The 22,883-nt window shown below is 39.3% G+C and overlaps 1 protein-coding gene across 2 annotated transcripts in view; it reads left to right on the top strand.

The window, feature by feature from the left end:
* Nucleotides 1-19,595, top strand: part of LOC124605436 (histone-lysine N-methyltransferase E(z)) — a 96,325-nt gene extending 76,730 nt beyond the window's left edge. For both annotated transcript variants that reach the window (XM_047137102.1, XM_047137103.1), the window contains exons 10-14: nucleotides 820-1,081; nucleotides 8,068-8,238; nucleotides 9,371-9,553; nucleotides 13,042-13,207; nucleotides 18,485-19,595. In XM_047137102.1, the coding sequence (XP_046993058.1) occupies nucleotides 820-1,081; nucleotides 8,068-8,238; nucleotides 9,371-9,553; nucleotides 13,042-13,207; nucleotides 18,485-18,545 (843 nt within the window). In that variant the 3' untranslated portion in view covers nucleotides 18,546-19,595. The remainder of the gene's footprint in view (nucleotides 1-819; nucleotides 1,082-8,067; nucleotides 8,239-9,370; nucleotides 9,554-13,041; nucleotides 13,208-18,484) is intronic.
* The last annotated feature ends 3,288 nt before the right edge of the window (nucleotides 19,596-22,883 follow it).

Genomic DNA, 22,883 nt, shown 5'->3' with positions numbered 1-22,883 from the left:
GCTTCACCAGAGCCCCGTTAGCCGTCACGTTTCAGGGTTCCCATAGGGCCTTCCCAGCTACCGTAGCGGTCCTGGGGCACACGAAGTCCCCGCTGTACATCGCCCCTATAGGCAGTCCCCTACTTTGTGCCGTTGCCCATCTCCCACGACTTGGACGAGGGGTTGGACTTATGGGGTAATCTGTTACAAAAAGTTTGTGACCATAGGCGTAAATTAAAGGAAACTTACTGCTCTGTTGTGCCGCTCCACCATAATCCAGGACTAAGAGGTGGTACTTTATGTAATTTTAAGACTACCTGTTTTGAGTTTGGTGGATAATACAAAGTCAGAAACCATGTACAGCATGATATTAACTTGTTGTGCTGGCACATTACTCTGTGGTAATTTAAGTCATTTTATGCATCCTCTCAGTATGGTGTTTAATTTGTTAAAATATTTTTTATCAGAGTGCAAAAAAATACTCCCCAGTGTTCATGAAGTTAATTTTAATTGGAAAGATAAGAATATAATAATATTCTTAGAGAAATAGTGTTTGCTGGCAAAGAGGAGAAGGTTTCTTGTAAGTTTGAAACTGATTTCAAGCATATTGGTGGCTATGAAGAAATATGCAGTGGCAGTTGCGTCTGTGGGAAGTTCTAATTTATAAAGTATCCACTGTCTTCTATCAGCTTCAGTAACTTCATAGCATTGCTCTTACTCAACCTTGCTTCTCACTCTTTACTAATATAATTTTTTGTGAAAGCTTTACTTTTAGAAAAATTAAGGGCAGAATTTTACTAAAGAAATTTGTGTGTTGTGGTGTTGACTTGTCTGTTGTAGGTATATGAATTTGCTCAGAAGGAATCAGCTGATATAATTACAGAAGAATCGCTTAAAGATTTCACGCCACCACGCAAGAAGAAGAAGAAGCATAGATTGTGGTCAATGCATTGCCGGAAGATTCAGCTGAAGAAAGATTCCAGCTCAAACCATGTTTATAACTTTACACCCTGTGATCATCCCAATCAACCGTGTGACCAGTTGTGTCCCTGTATTGGTGCCCAGAACTTCTGTGAAAAGTTTTGCCAATGTAGCTCTGACTGTAAGTTTACTTTGTTTACATGAATTTGTTCTGTATTTGTCAATTGAGAGTAATTTGAATTCAAACTGGAAACAATGACAAGGTGCCACTGAGGTATTTACCCATTTCCTCAAATCCTTAATCTGTTCTAATTTATCCATTTCAGTATACTGGCATTTGTGAAAGGCATATTTTTTTTGTTTCCAAACTAGCAAGCATAGTATCTGTTCAAAGTGTTGTGTCACAGGTGTAAGAGTTGTTATTTTGAGGTTGGTTTTTACTGAAAAGGGTGGGAGAATTGTACAGGTTGCACTCAGCCTCACCATGCCAATTGAGGAACTACTTGACTGAATAGTAGCAGCTCCGCAGTCTGGATAGTCTGCAACATGGCTGTGAGAGCAGTGTGCTGACCTCGTGCATACCCATACTGCACCTGCATGATGCTGCAAGGCAGAGGATGTCACGGCAGCTGGTAAATTTCCCTTGGGCCTTTATGGCTTGGCAAGAACCTAATTTTTTATTGAAATGAAAAATATCATTCAGTGAACTACCATGTCAGCAAAACACAGAGAATATAATTTTAATCCAGTCTTGTTAACAAAGTTAGAGCCAAGACTTACAGCAAGATTCTAGTTGATACTTTGAACTGAGATTGTCATCCATGAGTTACAGAAAGAAGCTGCTCAAATTGATTCACAGGAATACTAATGAACAATCTTGTAGAAAAAATGCCTGTTGCATCTGATAGCTTATGTTTTGTTGTTTAGCGGTGTATGATAGTTTAATATCCTCACCAGCGGACATCACGATCGAGGCAGCTGAACTGGCATGGGTAAGGCAGCCGAATAATATGATAACTGTCCATGGAGAGCATATGGAATGTGTAGTAAGGCCAGACCCGCTGACAGAAGTATTTACCTGTGGGTGACTGTAAGCCAAGTGGACCAGTGCCTACCCTGAGTTAACCACTGCAGACCTCACATTGCACTTCACGCCATTGTTGTTTCCGAGTGCTGAGCTGTTGGCTGGTTGTGTCAGCCGTGTGCTAAGTTTATTCTGATGTACTTTTGTATGTGGTTTCAGGCTCTCTGCTTCCTCTAGGTCGACTAGCAAAGCGAGTTTTGTTTCCTCTCACGGGATTTTCTTCCCTGGTTATTATCGAGCCACCATCGGCCCATGAAGCACCCGTGCTGACAGTGTAGTGTAGCAGGATTCACACACCTGTGCAGACAGTAAAGTGGCATCAAAGGATATTGTCATATATGTGACTCTCCTGGTTTTTTTATTCTCTTTGCCTAGTCTGAATTTTGGGCACCACAGACATGGCATTTCTGCATTGCTGACGAGGGGCAGTACTCCATCCTCGCATGTTATAATAATCTGGAAAAGCACTTACATTGTTGGTAGTGATTTCACTGTAAGTGCAAAATATTTTTTGTCTAGACCCTTTTCTTATGTTTGCCTTCCAGATCATTGACAAAGTGCATTTAGTACCTCAATCTGTTCCTTGTCATGAACTGCACTCACTCACTGTGGTCATACAGCCTGCTGCTTGAGAACACCTTGGGCCATGAAGAAAATTCTGAGGCAATTAAGCTATTGCAGTACCTAAATTTTGTCATGCCCTCCCCATTTCCTCCACACAACAAGGTAAAGGCTGAGTTGCATCATTTGCAGGATCAGGGTATCGGTCCTCCTACTTTGTTGAGCCACTTTGCCATCCCTTTGATGGTAATTCGGAAGCCCGACACCATCATGTACCTTTGCAGAGATTTTAAACTAACACTTAACATGTAGTGTGTCCGAGATTCACATCCAATTCCGTGTCATGTGGATTTGTTTGTGAAGTTGTTGTTGTGCCAGATTTTTCATGCATCAACTTGCATGATGCTTGCCTGCAGTTGCTGTTGGACACAGTTTCTTGGACTTCCTTGGTCCTCAACGCCCCTTTTGGGCTTTATCAGTTTAATTGCTTGCTTTTTGGAAACTCGTTTGTGCCCGAATTTATCCATGGTATTTGGAGAAGTTGATTCAGGACATTCCCTGTTGTGGAACTTGGCTTGATGACATCTGGGTAATGGAGTCTACTCGAGAGGAGCATTTACCAAACCTTCAGTCGGTTTTCCAGTGCCTCCTGGAGAATGACCTAGCAAGCTGGAAAAGTGCAGTTTTTTGGGTTATGTGCTTAGTAAAGATGGTCTTGTCTCCGATGACAACCACATCAAAACCATTGTCAACCTACTAGCACCCAAAAACCTGAAGGAGCTCCAGTCTTTTTGGGCAAGATTTTGTGTAATGCTCATTTCATTCCCCAGTCCACACACATCTGGCAGCTTCATAACTGGCATTGGTGTCATCCAGTTCCATCGGAACCTGGATGGCAGTGAACACTCCATCGCTTGCGCATTGGAGATACTTTCCATTGTACAGTGTAATTATTCACAAGTGGAAAAGGCTCTAGCTATTATTTTCAGAGTTACAAAGTTTCACATTTTCCCTAACGGGGGTGAGAGTACTTCTCATTACTGACCACAAACCACTCGTTTCCTTATCTGCCCCTCATTTCAAGCTGCTGGACAGGACTACCCAAGGATCGCAGCGGTGGGCCCTCTTTTTTTAGTAACTATTTCTATGGCATTTGTTACAATTCCACTGCCCACTGCTGATGCACTGTTGTGGCTACCGGTGGGGTCCAATCCAGAGTTCGATTGGCAGGAGACTTTTTGTTGATTATACCTTGCTGCAAACCCTGTCAGGTTTTCTGTTACAACACAAGACCCACATTTCCAGAAATTTATTTCAGCTGTCCAGTTGGGTTGACATGCTTGACTCAACATTTTCCATAAGATCCTCATGCTTGCCATGGAGGAGCATTGCTGTCAAGTGATTGTCCCTCCAAAATTGCATCTTCACATACTCCAGTTGCAATGTGCGTTGACACACTGGGTATGACTACTATGGAGGCATTGCTTCTACATCATGTCTGCTGGCCGACAATCAGTTGCGGCATCAAACATCCAGTGTGGGCTTGTGGGGCCCTTGAACAAAACCTGATACACTGCCGTTCCAGTTCTCTTGACCGATCCTGGAGTATCCTTTGTGAAGGGTACACGTTTGTTTTACTGCTCCAGTTTTGTCCAGCTTGTTGTTGTTGGTGGTGGGCAGGCATTGTCCAGTTTCCTGTAGATAGCCAAGCTGTCATCCACATCGTAGACTGCCGCTATTTACAAATTGTTGGCTATTTTTGCTGTTGAGGAATCCTTTAGGACTCTCATGTCTGATAGCGGTAGGCAGTGTGTGTCGAGGTAGTTTGAAGAATTTTGTATTCAGATGGGGCGCTTCATGCAGACATTCAAGAACCAAATCAAGAAGTTTTTGTCTGCCTTTCCCCATGACTATGCAGTGTCAAGTTTTCTGGCTACATACTGGGCAATGCCAGTTGGGGGGTGCAGTCCAGCAGAACATTTGCACGAGCACCAGCCACGGGGTCTCCTAGATTTGTTGCACGCTAAGTCACATGCCACAAACCACCTTGGCCCAACACGTTTTTCTCCTGGAGATGTCGTTCGGTCCCGGTCCTTCAGCTGATGGCAGGGGTGGCTGCCAGGTGTCTTCATGGGCCAGAAATGTCAGCAGTTGTTTGTTATGGATCTCGTTAAGCACCAGTGTATCCATCATGCAAATCATTCGTCCGCGCCCTGTTGGGGCATTGCAGCCATAGTGTTCTGATCAACTGAGCAGCAGGTTGGTCTCGACGCTGTTCCAGGAGTGGGCTCTCACGTGAAGCAGCTTACCTATCATGGCCGTGCCTTCCCCCACTCTCCCTTTGCCTGCAGCCTCGAGTCCCGGTCAGGCTCACGCCTACACCTGCCGAAATAGAGCCCTTGAGTTTTGACAAATGGAAGGGAAACTTCCATTTGTCCCCTCTCCCCCCATTTCCCTTCGCCGGTGGAGGTGGCCTTGATATTGCTCCCTCAGGGGTTGGTCTGCTGCCTGGCAGCCTCTCTGATTCTGTGTCAGAGGTTGCGATCCAAGCCTGGCTGTTTTTGGCCCTACTTGGCCTTTTCAGGAGGGGAAGCATATAGCACTGGACACCACAGTGGAGGCAGATGAGCTGGCGTATGTAGTGCAGTGAAAGTGAAAGTGCTGAAACCAGCCATGGTTAGTTGAATTTTATTGATTTATCATGTAACAGAAGTTTAACAGATTACTTTTAGCATGTGTGGGCGACTTCACACATTTCATTATTTAGGGTCAATTGCCAATTTTCTCGCCGAACAGATATCTTATCTAAATCGTTTTGCAGCTCTTTTTGATCTTCTAATGACTATGAGATGATAAACAACAGCATCATCTGCAAACAATCTAAGACAGCTGTCTCTTAAATCATTTATATAGATAAGGAACAGCAGAGGGCCTATGACACTACCCTGGGAAACCCCAGAAATCTCTTCTATTTTACTTGACAACTTTCCATCAATTATTGCAAACTGTGACCCCTCTGACAGGAGATCAGGAATCCAGTTGCATAACTGAGACAATACTCCATAAGCACGCAATTTGATTACAAGCTGCTTGTGAGGTACAGTGTCAGAAGCCTTCTGCAAATCAAGAAATATGGAATCAATTGGAAATATCTTGCCAATATCACTCAACACTTCATGTGAGTAAAGAGCTAGTTGTGTTTCACAAGAATGATGTTTTCTGAATCCGTGTTGACTGTGTGTCAATAGACCATTCTTTTTGAGTTACTTCATAATGTTTGAACACAATATCGTTCCAAAATCCTACTGCATTTAGACGTTGACAATACAGACCTGTAATTTAGTGGATTACTCCTACTGTCATTTTTGAATAATGGTATGACCTGTGCAACTTTCCAGTCTTTGAGTATGGATCTTTCATCGAATGAGTGATTGTATATGATTGTTAATTATTGGGCTGTCGCATCAGCATACTCTGAAGGGAAACTAATTGGTTTGCAGTCTGCTTTTATTAAGTCATTTAAGTTGCTTCATTACTCTGAGGTTATGTACTTCTAAGTTACTCATGTTGGCAGCTGTTCTTGCTTTGAATTCTGGAATATTTACATCACCTTCTATGGAGAAGGAATTTCAGGAAGGCTGTTTCTAGTAACTGTGCTTTAGGAGCACTGTCATCGACAGTATTTCCATTGCTGTCGTGCAGAGAAGGCATTCATTGTGCCTTGCCACTAGCATACTTTACACATGACCAGAATCTCTTTGGATTTTATGCAAGGTTTCAAGGTAAAGTATCGTTGTGGAAACTATTACAAGCGCTGCACACTAAGTACGTGCCAAATTTTGAGCTTGTGTAAAAGATCACCAATCTTGGGGCTTTTACGTTTGTTTAAATTTGGCATGCTTTTTTCGTTGATTCTTCAACAGTGTTCTGACCCATTTTGGGTACCAAGGGGATCAGCTCTGTCTTGTTAATTTATTTGGTATAAATCTCTCAGTAGTTGTCAAGAATATTTCTTTGAATTCAAGCCACATCTGGTCTACACTTACATTTTTTAATTTGGAACGAATGGAGATTGCGTCTCAAGATGTCAGACGAATTTTTATCTGCTTTCTGGAATAGGTATATTTTTTGTATATTTTTGGTGGATTTGTTTCAGTATATAGTGATATGTTCACAAAATTAGCTAGATAATATTCCAAATACAAGTACCAAGGTAGGCAGCAAGATGCACTCTCTCCTTACAAGGGTGGAGGTTGTGCCTCTGTTTCCAGCTTTGAGGCAAATCTCGCTCAATGTTGCTTAGTCCTTCGGCAGAGAAACAGCAATTTGATCTTTCCGTTGACATTTGTGTTTCAAATTTACCTACATATTTTTGAGAAAATTTCAGTAAAAACCATAACAAAAATTATATTGCTGAACTATTTCAAAAAGGTTTTGAGTGCTGCTAAAGAAGATACAGTTGTCAACAGTACAGCAAATTATTTGGGCTTTTGCATATCATTTGCTGAAAACACTGTTTCACTAGCTTGAATGATTCATTAAATAGTCATACATTAAGACTACCACTCACATATAACTGATTGAAGTGTGATGCATAGAAACAGGTAACAGAAAACTGTTAAATAGTAGCTTTTGAGCTGTTGCTCTTTCTCTAGTAGAAGCAGATACATTCATGTACACAACCACACACACACCCAGATGCACTTGCTGTGGCCGTGGAATTTCCATTGTTGTTCAATATTGAAGTTATCAGAGATTGGTTCACACTATATGTATCTTTTTGTTTCCACTGACTTCTCTTCCACATTTAGTGTTATATTGTTTTTTATTACTTAAAGTGCAGTTAAAGACTTATTCTGACAATGTACAAAGTATTTCATTCACAAGCAGACTCTGTAACATTGAATTTTTAACAAATCTGATGAATTTCCATTTGTGAAGTTAATTTTAACCGCCACAACAAGACTAGCTGGAGATTGTATTTATTAATAATTAATTGCATTAATTGACATTCATAATTACTCCTGTTAAATTATTGAAGTATTCATGATATTTGAGTCAAGTTTTGACTGATATCCAATTCACTACGTCACATAAAATACTTACGTCATGTTTTCTGTCCCTATGAAATCCACATACATTTATATTACCTTCTGGCCAAACAGACGAGATAATTCCTGTGAAGTTAAACTAATGCATTTGAGTATTAAATGCACAATATTTAGTTTATTGTATCTTGTATCCGTTCGCCCACTGTCCCTTTTATTCTTAGTTAACATACAAACAACATTTGTCTGTTATTTTTTCTTTCTTTTTGTTCATTGGTGACACATTTAACTTTTTTCACATCTGATAATGCCATCTCTATTTTGTAGGGTTAAGTCAGCTGGAAAATTCGTGTTGTTGTTGCACGGTTTGAACTATTTCATGTCTCATAGTATTGTCACTACAGTATTGTCATTAAGAATATACATATTCCTGTCAGGGTACACTCTAATTTTTTTACTTGTTTATGTTTCTAGGCCAGAACCGCTTCCCCGGTTGCCGTTGTAAGGCACAGTGTAACACAAAACAATGCCCATGTTACTTAGCTGTTCGTGAATGTGATCCAGATTTGTGTGTTACATGTGGAGCTGAGCAATTTGATATTTCCAAAATTTCTTGTAAAAATGTCAGTGTTCAGCGTGGATTACGTAAGTTTTTTTGAACTTGATTAATCACTGTTCTTCACTATATTCTCCTCTTGTAAATAATATTTGTGCAGATAACTGAAGAACTTATTAAATTTATGTTTACGAGATAGAATGAAGTTGTTAGGCTTTCCCAGTCCCTTCTGTTATATTAAATGTTGGTATAGAAGTGGAATTTTGATTTTAACATAAAATTGCCCCACTTGTGATGATTCAAACTTTGGTCTTCCATATACCTTCAGGAGGACTGAACTGGCAAGTTAGTCTCTTGTACTTAACTGGCAGCTTTATAGGCTTGTCAGGAAACTTTGATTTTAATAATGCCTGATTTTTAATCCATATTTGTTTTATTTTGATTATTTTGTATTAGTGTTTGTCGTGTATAACATGCAGTCACCACCTTATTACATATTTGCTACATCTATTTAAAAATGTTCTGTCAGCACATAGCGCACGTCCTGAGGCTCAGGCGTGAACCCCATGATGCCCGTAATCGCAGCAGGATGGCAGCAGACCGTATTATTCATTTCGGACCTCTTGATAAGTATGGAAGTGTGATTACGCATGTCAATCACATCGCGATTACGGGCAGCATGGGGTTCACGCCTGAGCCTCAGGACGTGCGCTTGCAGTGCATGTCGGGTGTTTCAAGTGTCAACTTCGCATCTTAATATCTCGGGATGTAATGGGAATATTGCCATTGTGCCATTGTGTATGTGCTTTGTCATGCTATGGATTGCTGAAGAAAAAATATAGGAGGTCCATTTAAAAGAACATAAGTTTGTGTTAAAAAACACACATGCTTTCGTTTTAGAATGTTTCCAAATATGTACATTCATGGGCCCCAGCCCTACATTGATAACATTGATACCGGTGAAAGTCGTTTTCCAATAGCTGTTATTGTTCCAGAGATATTTTGGGTGGACAAGATAGCTGGGACACCCTGTATAGTGATGTATTGTGCAAGTAAAGCAACAGTAATAAAACCTATGCAGATTGATTGAAACAGTTTGAAGTGAGCTGTGTTAAAACAAATATAATTGGAGAAAGTTAAAGTATCAGTACCTGAGATTTAGCTTACACTTTTGTTAACATGCTATCATTTTGATTGTCAAAATATCTGATATATTTACAGATAAACACCTGCTTATGGCACCATCGGATGTTGCTGGATGGGGGATATTTCTTAAAGACAGTGCGCAAAAAAATGAATTTATTTCAGAATATTGTGGCGAAATCATATCACAGGATGAAGCAGACCGGAGAGGAAAAGTTTATGACAAGTATATGTGTAGCTTCCTCTTTAATTTGAATAATGGTGAGTTTCTCTTTGCAGACCATTTAGCATATAATAGTCATCACTCATATTGTATCTTCATTATAATTTTATATATAATCTTTGGTTCCAGTTTTTGCTAATTTTTCATTACTAGTACTTTTTATGTAAGAAATAAATCATCAGTAACATACAAGTACATTTGAAAATAAATAGAGGAAATTTATAACATACTAAGTTGGAAGGGATTCAGGCACAAATGGGAAGTAATTAAAAGCTAGGATTCTCTCTTATTGTGTCTCACTTTCTGTCCTTTGCCCTGTATTACTTTTCATGATTCTGTCACTAATTTGTAGTTCTCTCATGCCAAGGGAAGGTTTCACCTCTTATGGACAGTGACATTTTTTAAATGTTATTTTTCTTTTAGTGCCTTTGTCTTAGTGTGACAAGATATGAAGAAAGTGCTTCTGCAAGATTACTTTGTATGGTATGGCTTGAGAAAGATTTTGAGTAATTATCAAAGTCTCACACAAAAAGTGACTCAGATCTGCAGTTCATGAAATTTCAGAGATAACTAGTTTTGTAGTAGATGCACATCTAAAATTTTGCTCCTCACGTTGCTGTTCACAAATGATGTATTTTTTGTATCTTATGTAACATATTGTTTATCCTCTGTTTTGTCCATAGATGGAAAATGTGTAACTTATAACAACTTCATTAAATGTCATAGTTTTACTGGTTTTGTCATGTCTTGCTTCAAGATGTGCGTACTGTCCACTGCTGAGAAGAATGCATGCAGCAATGAGTAGGGGTTCACTGTGATGTACTCTAGAGCAGAATAATTTGCACTGTTAAAAAAATACATAAATTTCACCCCATTAAAATTGTATGTGTGACTCAGTAGATGAGGTTCCAGTGACATATATCTCAGATGGTCTCACCTCATAGTGCACTGATACTTCCACAATAATATTAGTCAAATTCTCCATTTTTGTTTACAGAATTTCAGCAGTTGCTGTAGAAATAGTTTCATTAATATTGGCACTTCATATGCAACAATGGAAATGTGGTTTTTCATCCTGATAATATATTCCATTTTATTCAGTTAAAACCCATTTGTTTCTGGCTTACAATGGGATGTAAGCATCATGCACTTTTCACTAGGATTTTTCTCTTTGTCAGTCATGCTGCACATAAAAAAAAAAATAAAAAAGAAAATGGTAAACCACAAACAGCACACATTGAAACACAACAGGGCTGACAATGAGGTGGTGTGCTGGTAAGGTAATATGTTTTGTGTGTTATAGCAAAGATCATGGGTAACTGCAAGGCAGAGGGAGTGAGAGTAAGAAGGATTGTTTTCCAGCGTCACCCCTCACAGGTATTCGTTTCAGTTGCCTACTGTAGATGTAAGTTTATTGGATCCCTTCAGAAACCAGAGTTTACTGTAGCACCTCTACAACATACTGAGCCTTATATTTGTGCCACATGAATAATATTTTTAAAATTTTGGAATACATTTGAAGTTCAGGTTCAAAAGAGCTTGGTTCTCAAAGTAGTTGATAACTCAGAAATTTCTAATGGCATTTTTACAAGTATGTAGAAAAAGAATGTCATACATGGTAGCAACTGAGGATTAGTGAAGTGTATTGCTAGGTCTGGCTGATGATTTTCTCTTGTTGGCTGCAGCACTACATACAAAACAGCCACAGAAACACTCAGAAATAGCAAAGAATGCCAAGTGGATAAGTGTTCTTGGGTGGTTAGAAAAATGAAATGTTCTCATCTTTATGATGCTGTATTGGTGCCTGTAAATGAGAAACAGTGCTTGTTTCCCACTTTCATTTTTTTACAATATTCTGTAGCATTGTAAGCTCCCTTGCACTATATTTTGTTGATACTTAATTGAAACAGTTTTCTTTGCAGCAGTGAGATGTGGGTTAGGAGAGGTTAACAGGGAGAACTCACATCATGCGAAATCTGTGTTGCCTGAAATAACAGCAGCTCTTTTTATATATAAGGACAACAGTTCATATCATTTACTTAGTGTATTGAGATTGTAAGTAACACAGTTCCTAACAGTGGTTAGACCCCATCGTTCTCATATTAGTAGTTAAATTTAGTCACACTGGAGTTTGCCATTATTGTATTGATTTTCCAAATTAAATTATCACACTACAAAAATTTACAGCTGTCCCAGTAATTGGTCAAGTAATAATATAACCCACCAACAAATGCTACTGGCGAAGAATGACATACTGGCTCTTACACTTTGTTCATGTGTAGTAACACACACGCTTTGTGAATTAACCAATTATCATTCACTGTTGTGCCACCATTTCTCAGAAAATTTCCAGGCTTGTATTCTGTCAACTTCTGCAAACTGTTCATATTTTTTGATGCAACTTGACTGTATGCGATTGTTAAACACAAAACCTGTGTCAACTAACTTCACATCATTTAAAAGGCATGAATAGCAGGGCTTGTGCATTGTTGAACAAAACAAGAAGACAGGGCCTCCTGCTGGAAAACGCATTCTTAGCTTCAAATGTTGCAGAGAACCTGCGATTTGTAAAGGGTAGAGTGAGTATTGATAAAAGTGCCCCTTACAGCCCCTCTTATTTTTTGAGTCACTGAAATTGGTTCTGTTGATGTCATTTTCTCAATTTCATTAGCTTGAAATAATTTGTCTGATTTTTGTTTCCATTTCTCAGTCGTTGTAATTTGTACACCTGTACAATCTTCTCAGGTACCACAACATAACTGCATAACTGCAAAGCAGGTCATCATACTAGGGAGAAATTTGTATTTCAGATATGTTTTCTATCATATGTGTGGCAGTGATGTGAGATGTGAATTCCTTTTTTTTTGGGGGGGGGGGGGAGGGGGGCGGGGCAGGTTGAATTGTGATCAGCTACAGTTGTGAAGGTAGTAGTCTTCTGCATTAGTAAGTCATACAAACCTTGAATTGATTACTGCTTTAGATACTTTTTAAATATCTTAACTGTGATACTGATTAGTTAGTTGAGCACAAATCATAAATATTTCATGAAACTAATTTTTTATTCTCATGAATAGGCAGATTTTTTAAGAAATTGTAAGAGATGTTTTGAGTAGTAAAATAAACAGCTCTGTTGTGCAAATAAGTATGTGTCTTTCGACATCACCTGCTTCTACATTTGTTAATCACTGAAGGATATGCTGACAATGGGTTTTTGCCATTTGTGTGTAATTACTCTGTCATGGTTTCTGCATGTCATTTACAGAAAGTAACTTTCTTCTTGATCAGGACAGAACAAGGGTCATGGAAAGACATTTTGGCTTCTCCAGGAACCATAGTGCATAAGGAATAGCAAATTTAAATGAAGAGATTGAAAGTTACAGTTATAAGTAAGACTAGATTGTGAATATGATGTTCGTTGTATTTCCTCTCAGTGTTTATTTTAATTCATTTTAGCGTAAACCTAATATGCTAATTTATTGGTTTCACATTCCTTAAGTGTAATATATGTACACTAATTTTGTTTCAGATTTTGTGGTTGATGCAACTCGCAAAGGGAATAAAATACGCTTTGCTAATCATTCTATAAACCCTAATTGTTACGCAAAAGTTATGATGGTGAATGGGGACCACAGAATTGGTATTTTTGCTAAACGTGCCATACAGCCTGGAGAAGAACTGTTCTTTGATTACAGGTTAGGAAAATGAATTGTTCAAAGTTATTAACTGTTTTGAGCACCCATCCCTATATTCATTTATTTATTTATTTATTCATCATTTTATGCCATACTTAAGGTGAGCATCATGCACTGTTTTTGAGCAAAACACGATGTGCATAAAAGGCTTTTAGGGGCTCTATTAATTTAATAATTCCAAGAGCTAAGTAATTCTTGCATGTCCACATTGCATTTTTCACAAAATAGTAAATATTTCACAAATAATAGTAATAAATATAGAGATTCGGATTTGGCCATTGACTTATAAATCTATCCAAAATAATTGCTGTTAACAACCTACTTGAAAATAATTGCATAATATAACAGAACATACATTAAGAAAAAAGGAAACAAGAACAGAATTGAAACAGGGGTTACAGGCAGCAAGAGAGGGGAAGAAAACCAATATGCACTCCGTGTGCATACCGGGGGGAGTCATTCCAAATGTGGAAAGGGTCCATCCGGATGCCATGAAGGGTACAGGGTGCACCCATCTGCAGGTCGTTGCTCATGTCGGCACCAATGATGTGTGTCGCTATGGCTCGGAGGAAATCCTCTCTGGCTTCCGGCGGCTATCTGATTTGGTGAAGACTGCTAGTCTCAATAGCAGGATGAAAACAGAGCTCACCATCTGCAGCATCGTTGACAGGACTGACTGTGGACCTTTGGTACAGAGCTGAGTGGAGGGTCTGAATCAGAGGCTGAGACGGTTCTGCGACCGTGTGGGCTGCAGATTCCTCGACTTGCGCCATAGGGGGGTGGGGTTTCGGGTTCCGCTGGATAGGTCAGGAGTTCACTACTCACAGAAGACGGCTACATGGGTAGCAGGGGTTGTGTGGCGTGGACTGGGCGGTTTTTTAGGTTAGATGGCCTCGGGCAAGTACAGAAAGGGCAACAGCCTAAAAGGGTGTGGGGCAAAGTCAGGACATGTGGGGACCAAGCAGCAATCGGTACTGTAATTGTAAACTGTCGAAGCTGCATTGGTATAGTACCGGAACTTCAAGCGCTGATAGAAAGCACCGAAGCTGAAATCGTTATAGATACGGAAAGCTGGCTGAAGCCAGAGATAAATTCTGCTGAAATTTTTACAAAGGCACAGACGATGTTTAGAAAGGATAGATTGCATGCAACCGTAGGTGGCGTGTTTGTTGCTGTTGGTAGTAGTTTATCCTGTAGTGAAGTAGAAGTGGATAGTCCCTGTGAATTATTATGGGTGGAGGTTACACTTAACAAGCAAGCTAGGTTAACAATTGGCTCCTTTTACCAACCTCCTGACTCAGCAGCATTAGTGGCAGAACAACTGAGAGAAAATCTGGAATACATTTCACATAAATTTCCTCAGCATGTTATAGTCTTAGGTGGTGATTTCAATTTACCAGATATAGACTGGGACACTCAGATGTTTAGGACGGGTGGTAGGGACAGAGCATCGAGTGACATTATACTGAGTGCACTATCCGAAAATTACCTCGAGCTATTAAACAGAGAACCGACTCGTGGAGATAACATCTTGGACCTACTGATAACAAACAGACCCGAACTTTTCGACTCTGTATGTGCAGAACAGGGAATCAGTGATCATAAGGCCGTTGCAGCATCCCTGAATATGGAAGTTAATAGGAATATAAAAAAAGGGAGGAAGGTTTATCTGTTTAGCAAGAGTAATAGAAGGCAGATTTCAGACTACCTAACAGATCAAAACGAAAATTTCTGTTCTGACACTGACAGTATTGAGTGTTTATGGAAAAAGTTCAAGGCAATCGTAAAATGCGTTTTAGACAGGTACGTGCCGAGTAAAACTGTGAGGGACGGGAAAAACCCACCGTAGTTCAACAACAAAGTTGGGAAACTACTGCGAAAGCAAAGAGAGCTTCACTCCAAGTTTAAACGCAGCCAAAACCTCTCAGACAAACAGAAGCTAAACAATGTCAAAGTTAGCGTAAGGAGGGCTATGCATGAAGCGTTCAGTGAATTCGAAAGTAAAATTCTATGTACCGACTTGACAGAAAATCCTAGGAAGTTCTGGTCTTCCGTTAAATCAGTAAGTGGCTCGAAACAGCATATCCAGACACTCCGGGATGATGATGGCATTGAAGCAGAGGATGACATGCGTAAAGCTGAAATACTAAACACCTTTTTCCAAAGCTGTTTCACAGAGGAAGACCGCACTGCAGTTCCTTCCCTAAATCCTCGCAAAAACAAAAAAATGGCTGACATCGAAATAAGTGTCCAAGGAATAGAAAAGCAACTGAAATCACTCAACAGAGGAAAGTCCACTGGACCTGACGGGATACCAATTCGATTCTACACAGAGTACACGAAAGAACTTGCCCCTTTCTAATAGCCATGTACCCCAAGTCTCTAGAGGAACGGAAGGTTCCAAATGATTGGAAAAGAGCAGAGGCAGTCCCAGTTGTAACGTGTCGGGGCATGTCCTTTTATTAGTGCCACTTAAAGTTCACGTCACAACCGGATGTACCGGTATTGAAACATATCCTCACCCAGTTGATAGTGCGCAGTATTCCCGACCTACCTTGCTTTGTTTATTCAATATTGTCTTCCCGGTAGCTGCGTCCGTCTCACCTAAATCACACTGAAATTAAGAAGCCAGGATCCTAGGTTAAGTTTTCCAAAATCAAAAGTCAAGATCGTATTCATCGTAGAACATTTATGTCAACCACAGTACGATTTAATTGTTATCACTCGCACACACAATATTCATGTGACCAGGCCTCTTACACTTAATCGTCACATTAGGTAGGTCCGTCACATTAGGTAGGTCAAAAACTTCCAGTCTTTAACAAAGTTCACAATTACAATTACCGAAAAATTAACCAACTTGCTGTACTTTTGCTCCAAGGGAATCTGACCGAGAACTAACTTAGAACTGCACCAGCTGGGACCTTATATAGACGAGCGCTTGAATATTTGACTATTTCTGTTAATATATTATAGTTTATAATTTCCCAGGGTTAAAATGATCCTTTCTAACTGGTTTTGAAGTTAACTATTGGGTTTTATTATTTAAATAACATGAGTGAGCTGTATCAATTTAAATACGCGGAACTAATTTATGCATCCACCGTGGGAATTCCCGACTTATAACCACGGCAGCCCTTTTGAACAATAATTTTTACATATTCAAATTTACTTAATTCTTAATTAATGCACTTACAAAGTTGAGACTGGGGTTGTTTTACGTAGAAAAATAGAGGTAGCAAAAGTATCGAAACAGATCTCTGAATTATTTGTTAGTTTGGTCACAATTGGCACTGAAAGTCATACAGGCTACGAATTTTTTAAGTCTTAATATCTATTTAACTAATAGACTTTGGGTTAATTTAAACACTTTGCTGGAATCAGTAAAATTTAGGCTTTCTTTTCGATGCAGTCTTATAGCTGAATTTGATCTATTAGCTCACTTGAATTTTACTTAATATGTATTGCACAATGTATGTTATTGTCCATAACTGTTAATAGTATGCATTTCCAATAAAACTGATTAGCTCATTACTTTCAGAATAGACATTAGAATGTACTGAAACAATAGATTTTACTAGGGGAATTTTATTTAAACTATTTCTGAATTCTGTACTATGAGGCTGAAGGCCACAGAATCTGTAGTCAAAAAAAAAAAGAGAGAGAGAGAGAGAGAGAGAGAGAGAGTGTGTTCATTGCTTAACTAAGTTACTGAAGGAGTGTAAAACCAAAACAGGATAGCAGTGGGCAACCCTGCTTCGTTACACAGTCTTCAAGAAGGGTCGTCGGGCAGATGCGCAAAACTATAGGCCTATATCTCTGACGTCGATCTGTTGTAGAATTTTAGAACGTGTTTTTTGCTCGCGTATCTTGTCGTTTCTGGAAACCCAGAATCTACTCTGTAGGAATCAACATGGATTTTGGAAACTGCGATCGTGCAAGGCCTTATTTGTTCATGAGACACAGAAAATATTAGATACAGGCTCCCAGGTAGATGCCATTTTCCTTTACTTCCGGAAGGCATTCGATAAAGTTCCACACTGTCGCCTGATAAACAAAGTAAGAGCCTACGGAATATCAGACCAGCTGTGTGGCTGGATTGAAGAGTTTTTGGCAAACAGAACACAGCATGTTGTTCTCAATGGAGAGATGTCTACAGACATTAAAGTAACCTCTGGCACGCCACAGGGGAGTGTTTTGGGACCATTGCTTTTCACAATATATATAAATGACCTAGTAGATAGTGTCAGAAGTTCCATGCAGCTTTTCGCGGGTGATGCTGTAGTATACAGAGAAGTTGCAGCATTAGAAAATTGCAGCGACATGCAGGAAGATCTGCAGCGGATAGGCACTTGGTGCAGGGAGTGGCAACTGACCCTTAACATAGGCAAATGTAATGTATTGCGAATACATAGAAAGAAGGATCCTTTATTGTATGATTATATGATAGCGGAACAAACACTGGTAGCAGTTACTTCTGTAAAATATCTGGGAGTGTGCGTGCGGAACGATTTGAAGTGGAATGATCATATAAAATTAATGGTTGGTAAGGTGGGTACCAGGTTGAGATTCATTGGGAGAGTCCTTAGAAAATGTAGTCCATCAACAAAGGAGGTGGCTTACAAAACACTCGTTCGACCTATACTTGAGTATTGCTCATCAGTGTGAGATCCGTACCAGGTCGGGTTGACAGAGGAGGTAGAGAAGATCCAAAGAAGAGCGACGCATTTCGTCACAGGGTTATTTGGTAAGCGTGATAGCCTTACGGAGATGCTTAGCAAACTCAAGTGGCAGACTCTGCAAGAGAGGCGCTCTGCATCGCAGTGTAGCTTGCTGTCCAGGTTTCGAGAGGATGCGTTTCTGGATGAGGTATCGACTATATTGCTTACACCTACTTATACCTCCTGAGGAGATCATGAATGTAAAATTAGGGAGATTCGAGCGCGCACGGAGGCTTTCCGGCAGTCGTTCTTCCCGCGAACCATACGCGACTGGAACAGGAAAGAGAGGTAATGACAGTGTCACGTAAAGTGCCCTCCACCACACACCGTTGGGTGACTTGCGGAGTATAAATGTAGATGTAGATGTAAATTAGACGTTAATCATAGAATGAATGTCCTCCAGTTTTAAACCATTATAATATCAAATGTAATGTGATTTGTCTTGACAGGGGCACTCGTAGCAGTATTTTAAATTTCACCTGCAATATTTTGTTGAAATTTCTGTTTTCTGAGTTTAAAGACAACTTATGACTTTTCCTCTTTACCATTTTTGCAGGTATGGACCAACTGAACAGTTGAAGTTTGTGGGAATTGAGCGAGAGATGGAATTCTTATAAAATATTGATCTTTTTTGACAGCTGCATTTAGTGTTGCAATTGAATTTGAATTGCTATGTATTCATATTTATTGTTGTGACCTTTTGAGAAGTGGACACCTTACATGTAGGCATTGAATTGATGAACAAATTGAATGTAAATAATGATTACATTGTTGGCAGTATCTGCATAAGCCATAACAGAACATTTTTATTGTTGTCATACCAAGTTGTAACCTGTGTTTGTTATATATTGTCAAAATGTATGTCTGGGAGTTCCTTTCAAACTGTGTGTTGTTAAATGTTATAACAATTTGTGTGAAGCTTCTGGGAAACCATCAGAGCAATTTTTTTTTTTTTACTGCATTTATTTACTATGATGTTGCTTTTATTTCTTTGGATTATTTAGGACTAGGCTCCTGAAGGTAGCATTTGTAGTAGTGAATCAGAAGTGTTACTGTTGCAGTTATAGAAACAGCAATGCTCTCTGGTATGTGCACGTTTGGTTAGTTACTGTGCCATAGAGTACAAAGTCTGTATGAGATAACAAAACAAATTAGGACATGGAGTGTTATCATACAGTATAAAGATTCCTGCAGAATGCAGTTGATAGAAATTGGTACATACTTATCACCAGTCTGAGAGTTCTCGAATGAAGTGTCAGTTTTTTTTTCGTACAAAATCATGACTTATTCACCCAATTTGTAAAACAGATGTGCTAAACTAAGTGAATATTAATAATCAGTGTTCATATTTATTTAATTTTTGGTTCTGTTCTTGTTTTTGGTCTACACACAAAAATGTGTCCACAGCTGATAAACATGGAAATAAATACTAAGTTGAACAATTGTTAAATTATTAAGAATTAGCCTTTTTATGGTACTTGAAATGTGTATGTACAAGTTCACTGCTGATTGATATTTAATTTTATATTTTTACAAGAAGTTTTTGCCAGTAAGACTACATAGTTACTTTTGTAAAGAAAATATTAATGTTGAATTGTAGTCATAATCCAAAGACGTCATTTTAGTGTACTTTCATGACCACAAATAAAATAAATGTTTTTCTAAAATTGGTTTTCCTATTACACCTGTTTTGCCAACAGCTAAAAAGCCTCATACTACATTGTAGTTTGTTTATTAGAACTTTACTTTCTAGTCTTACTTGTTTTATACTTCTTTTTGAAAAGTTAATTATCCAATTCAATCAGCCTTCATCATTATTCAGCCTGTACCCTTTCTCACTTTTTCTGATCCTGCAGTATTTTATTTTGTCTTATACATGATGATTATGAATTCCCGTTACAGACAGCAAGTCATGTAAAGTGCAGCAGGTAGATAACAGTTTCGTACGGAACCCACATTCAGAGATGAAACACTGAGAGAGATGGTGCTGTGGTTAAGCACTGGACTCGTATTTGGAGGAGAGGGGGTCACTTCCCCATACAGGTTTAAATTTTCTATGGTTTCCTTAATTGTTTCCTGAAATTGATTAAAATGAATGCTGGAGAGATTCTTCTTAACCATACCTAAGCAGTTCCATTCCCTGTCTGAGCTTGGCCTCAGTGTACACAGTATACGCAGATGTTCTGCTGTTCCGTGAAGAGAGGTTTCTTGCATGCTGGAAGTTCTTCCAGATTCATATAAAAATCAAGGAAAACAAAGACCATCACAAAGAAAGCAATCATGAGAACTTTTTAATTTGTTCAAAGGGCAATTACTATGAAAGTTATATAGGCCGTCTGTAATTGTTATGGATATTGGCCCATATTATACAGTTATTAATGAGGGAAGTCTGATGATGCCAATGAAAAGAGGCAGCATTTTTAACTGGTTTATATATCACCATGTGCATGTTCAGAATGATATGGGGAAGGCAGAGAACTTGGATAACTTGTGAAACAAAGCAAGATGTAGTTTCCACAATATGTTGTTGATGTGGTTAAAGGATAGTCACGGGATTGTCAGACTTTCACCGTAGCACTGATGTTTCAACATCATTATCATAATTTCTGTGTTAATCAAGCATTATGTGTCAACAAATGATAAAAAAAGCTTCACTGTAGTTATTGGAGGATTCAGTGGCATGCATGTAAAAACTTCGATAAGAAGTCCATTAGATTTAAAGAGAGTGGCAGATGAAGTTATGTCTGCCATCAAGACCTCATACTTAGAAAAGTGTCCAGCCACAAAGACGTCCACGGACAGGAATGTACAGTCTTAGACAAAAAGTCTGTCCTTCGGCCAGCCGCCGCAGGAACTAAGTTCACTTAAGAGGTCCAATAAAACCAGCTGCCCCTCAGAATTCTAATTCTGGCAACATACACAGTCTGGCAACACTGTTGGATGAGGAATTGTCTGCTGTATCAGCTTGTAGTCCAGTGGCAAGAGTAGCTCAATGTAGATGCAAGGCATGAGTTTGAGTCCACTCCTTCCTCTATTTCTTAAACAACGTGCCAGCTGTCTGCGTAAGTTATCGATCTGATGGAATGCCAAAGATTATTCGCTTCATATTCTAACACAATTGTAACAGCAGAAACTTCAAGAAATAATTTCACAAAGCAGCTTGTGGCTGTGTCTAGATCAGAACAGTTCACCCTAGAGATTTTGCTCCCCCCTACAGTGACCTTCAGCCGTATGCCACCTGTCGGGCACTGTCCATCCAGTTGACTATGGTGGCATGGGTATATTTATCAACTGTAATTTTCTTCCTTGAAATTGTAATGTTTATCTTGCAGTTACACGTTGGAGTTACTTGAAACTTATGAACATTGTCTAAACCATGTAAAATAGAATCACAAGTGGAAAAAGGTCTAACATACGTGACATGTTCACTTTCGATTTAATAGAAGGGTGAAGGCAGCTCAAAACTGTTGTATTGTGTAAGGTGAATGATTTTGCACAAAACACATCACGAAAGGAGTTTCTTGTTTGAAGAAAGATCGTTCTGGAATGAATAATTTTCCACATTCAAGAAGCCTTTGATAAAACGTAATGACCTGCAGTCATTTAACCATCATGTGACATTTGCATTCGATAGGCAAGTTTTAGAAGTTGGGTGTTTGAGTATTGCATACTCAGTTTCAAAGCAAAGAGGAGATTATTACTACATTTTTGCTTGAAAGTCATTAGTTCACTGATCATTCCTGTGCAATGTAGTTACTTGTGATGAGTTACGTTAACTTCTTAAGAAGTAATTAACATATGTGCCCTAACAAAAGCATTTACTGGAGCAAAAGTCAGTGTGAACATAATATTTTGCATTTGATGGTTCAAAAAAGATACTGTGGACTACAAACTCCTCCGCAGGTGTTTGCCCATCGCAGCAGTTATTTATTGCCAACTACTAATACACCTTGGCTCGTAGTGTAAGAAAAATAACCAACAAACCATCATTACACATTGCTGCTACACTTTAATACACTCTGCTGGTTGCACAAACAAGTCATCCCTCACACACTTGTTATTCTGATCTTAAGCCGTCAAATGCTTACCTTTCCCACTCCTTATCCCCCCATGAACCATGGACCTTGCCGTTGGTGGGGAGGCTTGCATGCCTCAGCAATACAGATAGCTGTACCGTAGGTGCAACCACAACAGAGGGGTATCTGTTGAGAGGTCAGACAAATGTGTGGTTCCTGAAGAGGGGCAGCAGCCTTCTCAGTAGTAGCAGGGTCAAAAGTCTGGATGATTGACTGATCTGGCCTTGTAACACTAACCAAAACGGCCTTGCTGTGCTGGTACTGCAAGTGGCTGAAAACAAGGGGAAACTACAGCTGTAATTTTTCCCAAGGGCATGCAGCTTTACTGTATGGTTAAATGATGATGGCATCCTCTTGGGTAAAATATTCCGGAGGTAAAATAGTCCCCCATTCGGATCTCCGGGCGGAGACTACTCAGGTGGACATCGTTATCAGGAGAAAGAAAACTGGCGTTCTACGGATCGGAGCGTGGAATGCCAGATATCTTAATCGGGCAGGTATGTTAGAAAATTTAAAAAGGGAAATGGATAGGTTAAAGTTAGATATAGTGGGACTTAGTGAAGTTTGGTGGCAGGAGGAACAAGACTTCTGGTCAGGTGAATACAGGGTTATAAATACAAAATCAAATAGGGCTAATGCAGGAGTAGGTTTAATAATGAATAGGGATGCGGGTAAGCTACTACAAACAGCATAGTGAACGCATTATTGTGGCCAAGATAGGTACGAAGCCCACGCTTACCACAGTAGTACAAGTTTATATGCCAACTAGCTCCGCAGGTGAAGAGGAGATTGATGAAGCGTATGATGAGATAAAAGAAATTATTCCGATAGTGAAGGGAGATGAAAATTTAATAGTCATGGGTGACTGGAATTCGATAG

Source organism: Schistocerca americana, chromosome 3, assembly GCF_021461395.2.
Source record: "Schistocerca americana isolate TAMUIC-IGC-003095 chromosome 3, iqSchAmer2.1, whole genome shotgun sequence".
NCBI lineage: Eukaryota > Metazoa > Arthropoda > Insecta > Orthoptera > Acrididae > Schistocerca > Schistocerca americana.
Note: the sequence above shows the minus strand (reverse complement) of the source record. Positions and strands in the feature narration are given on the sequence as shown.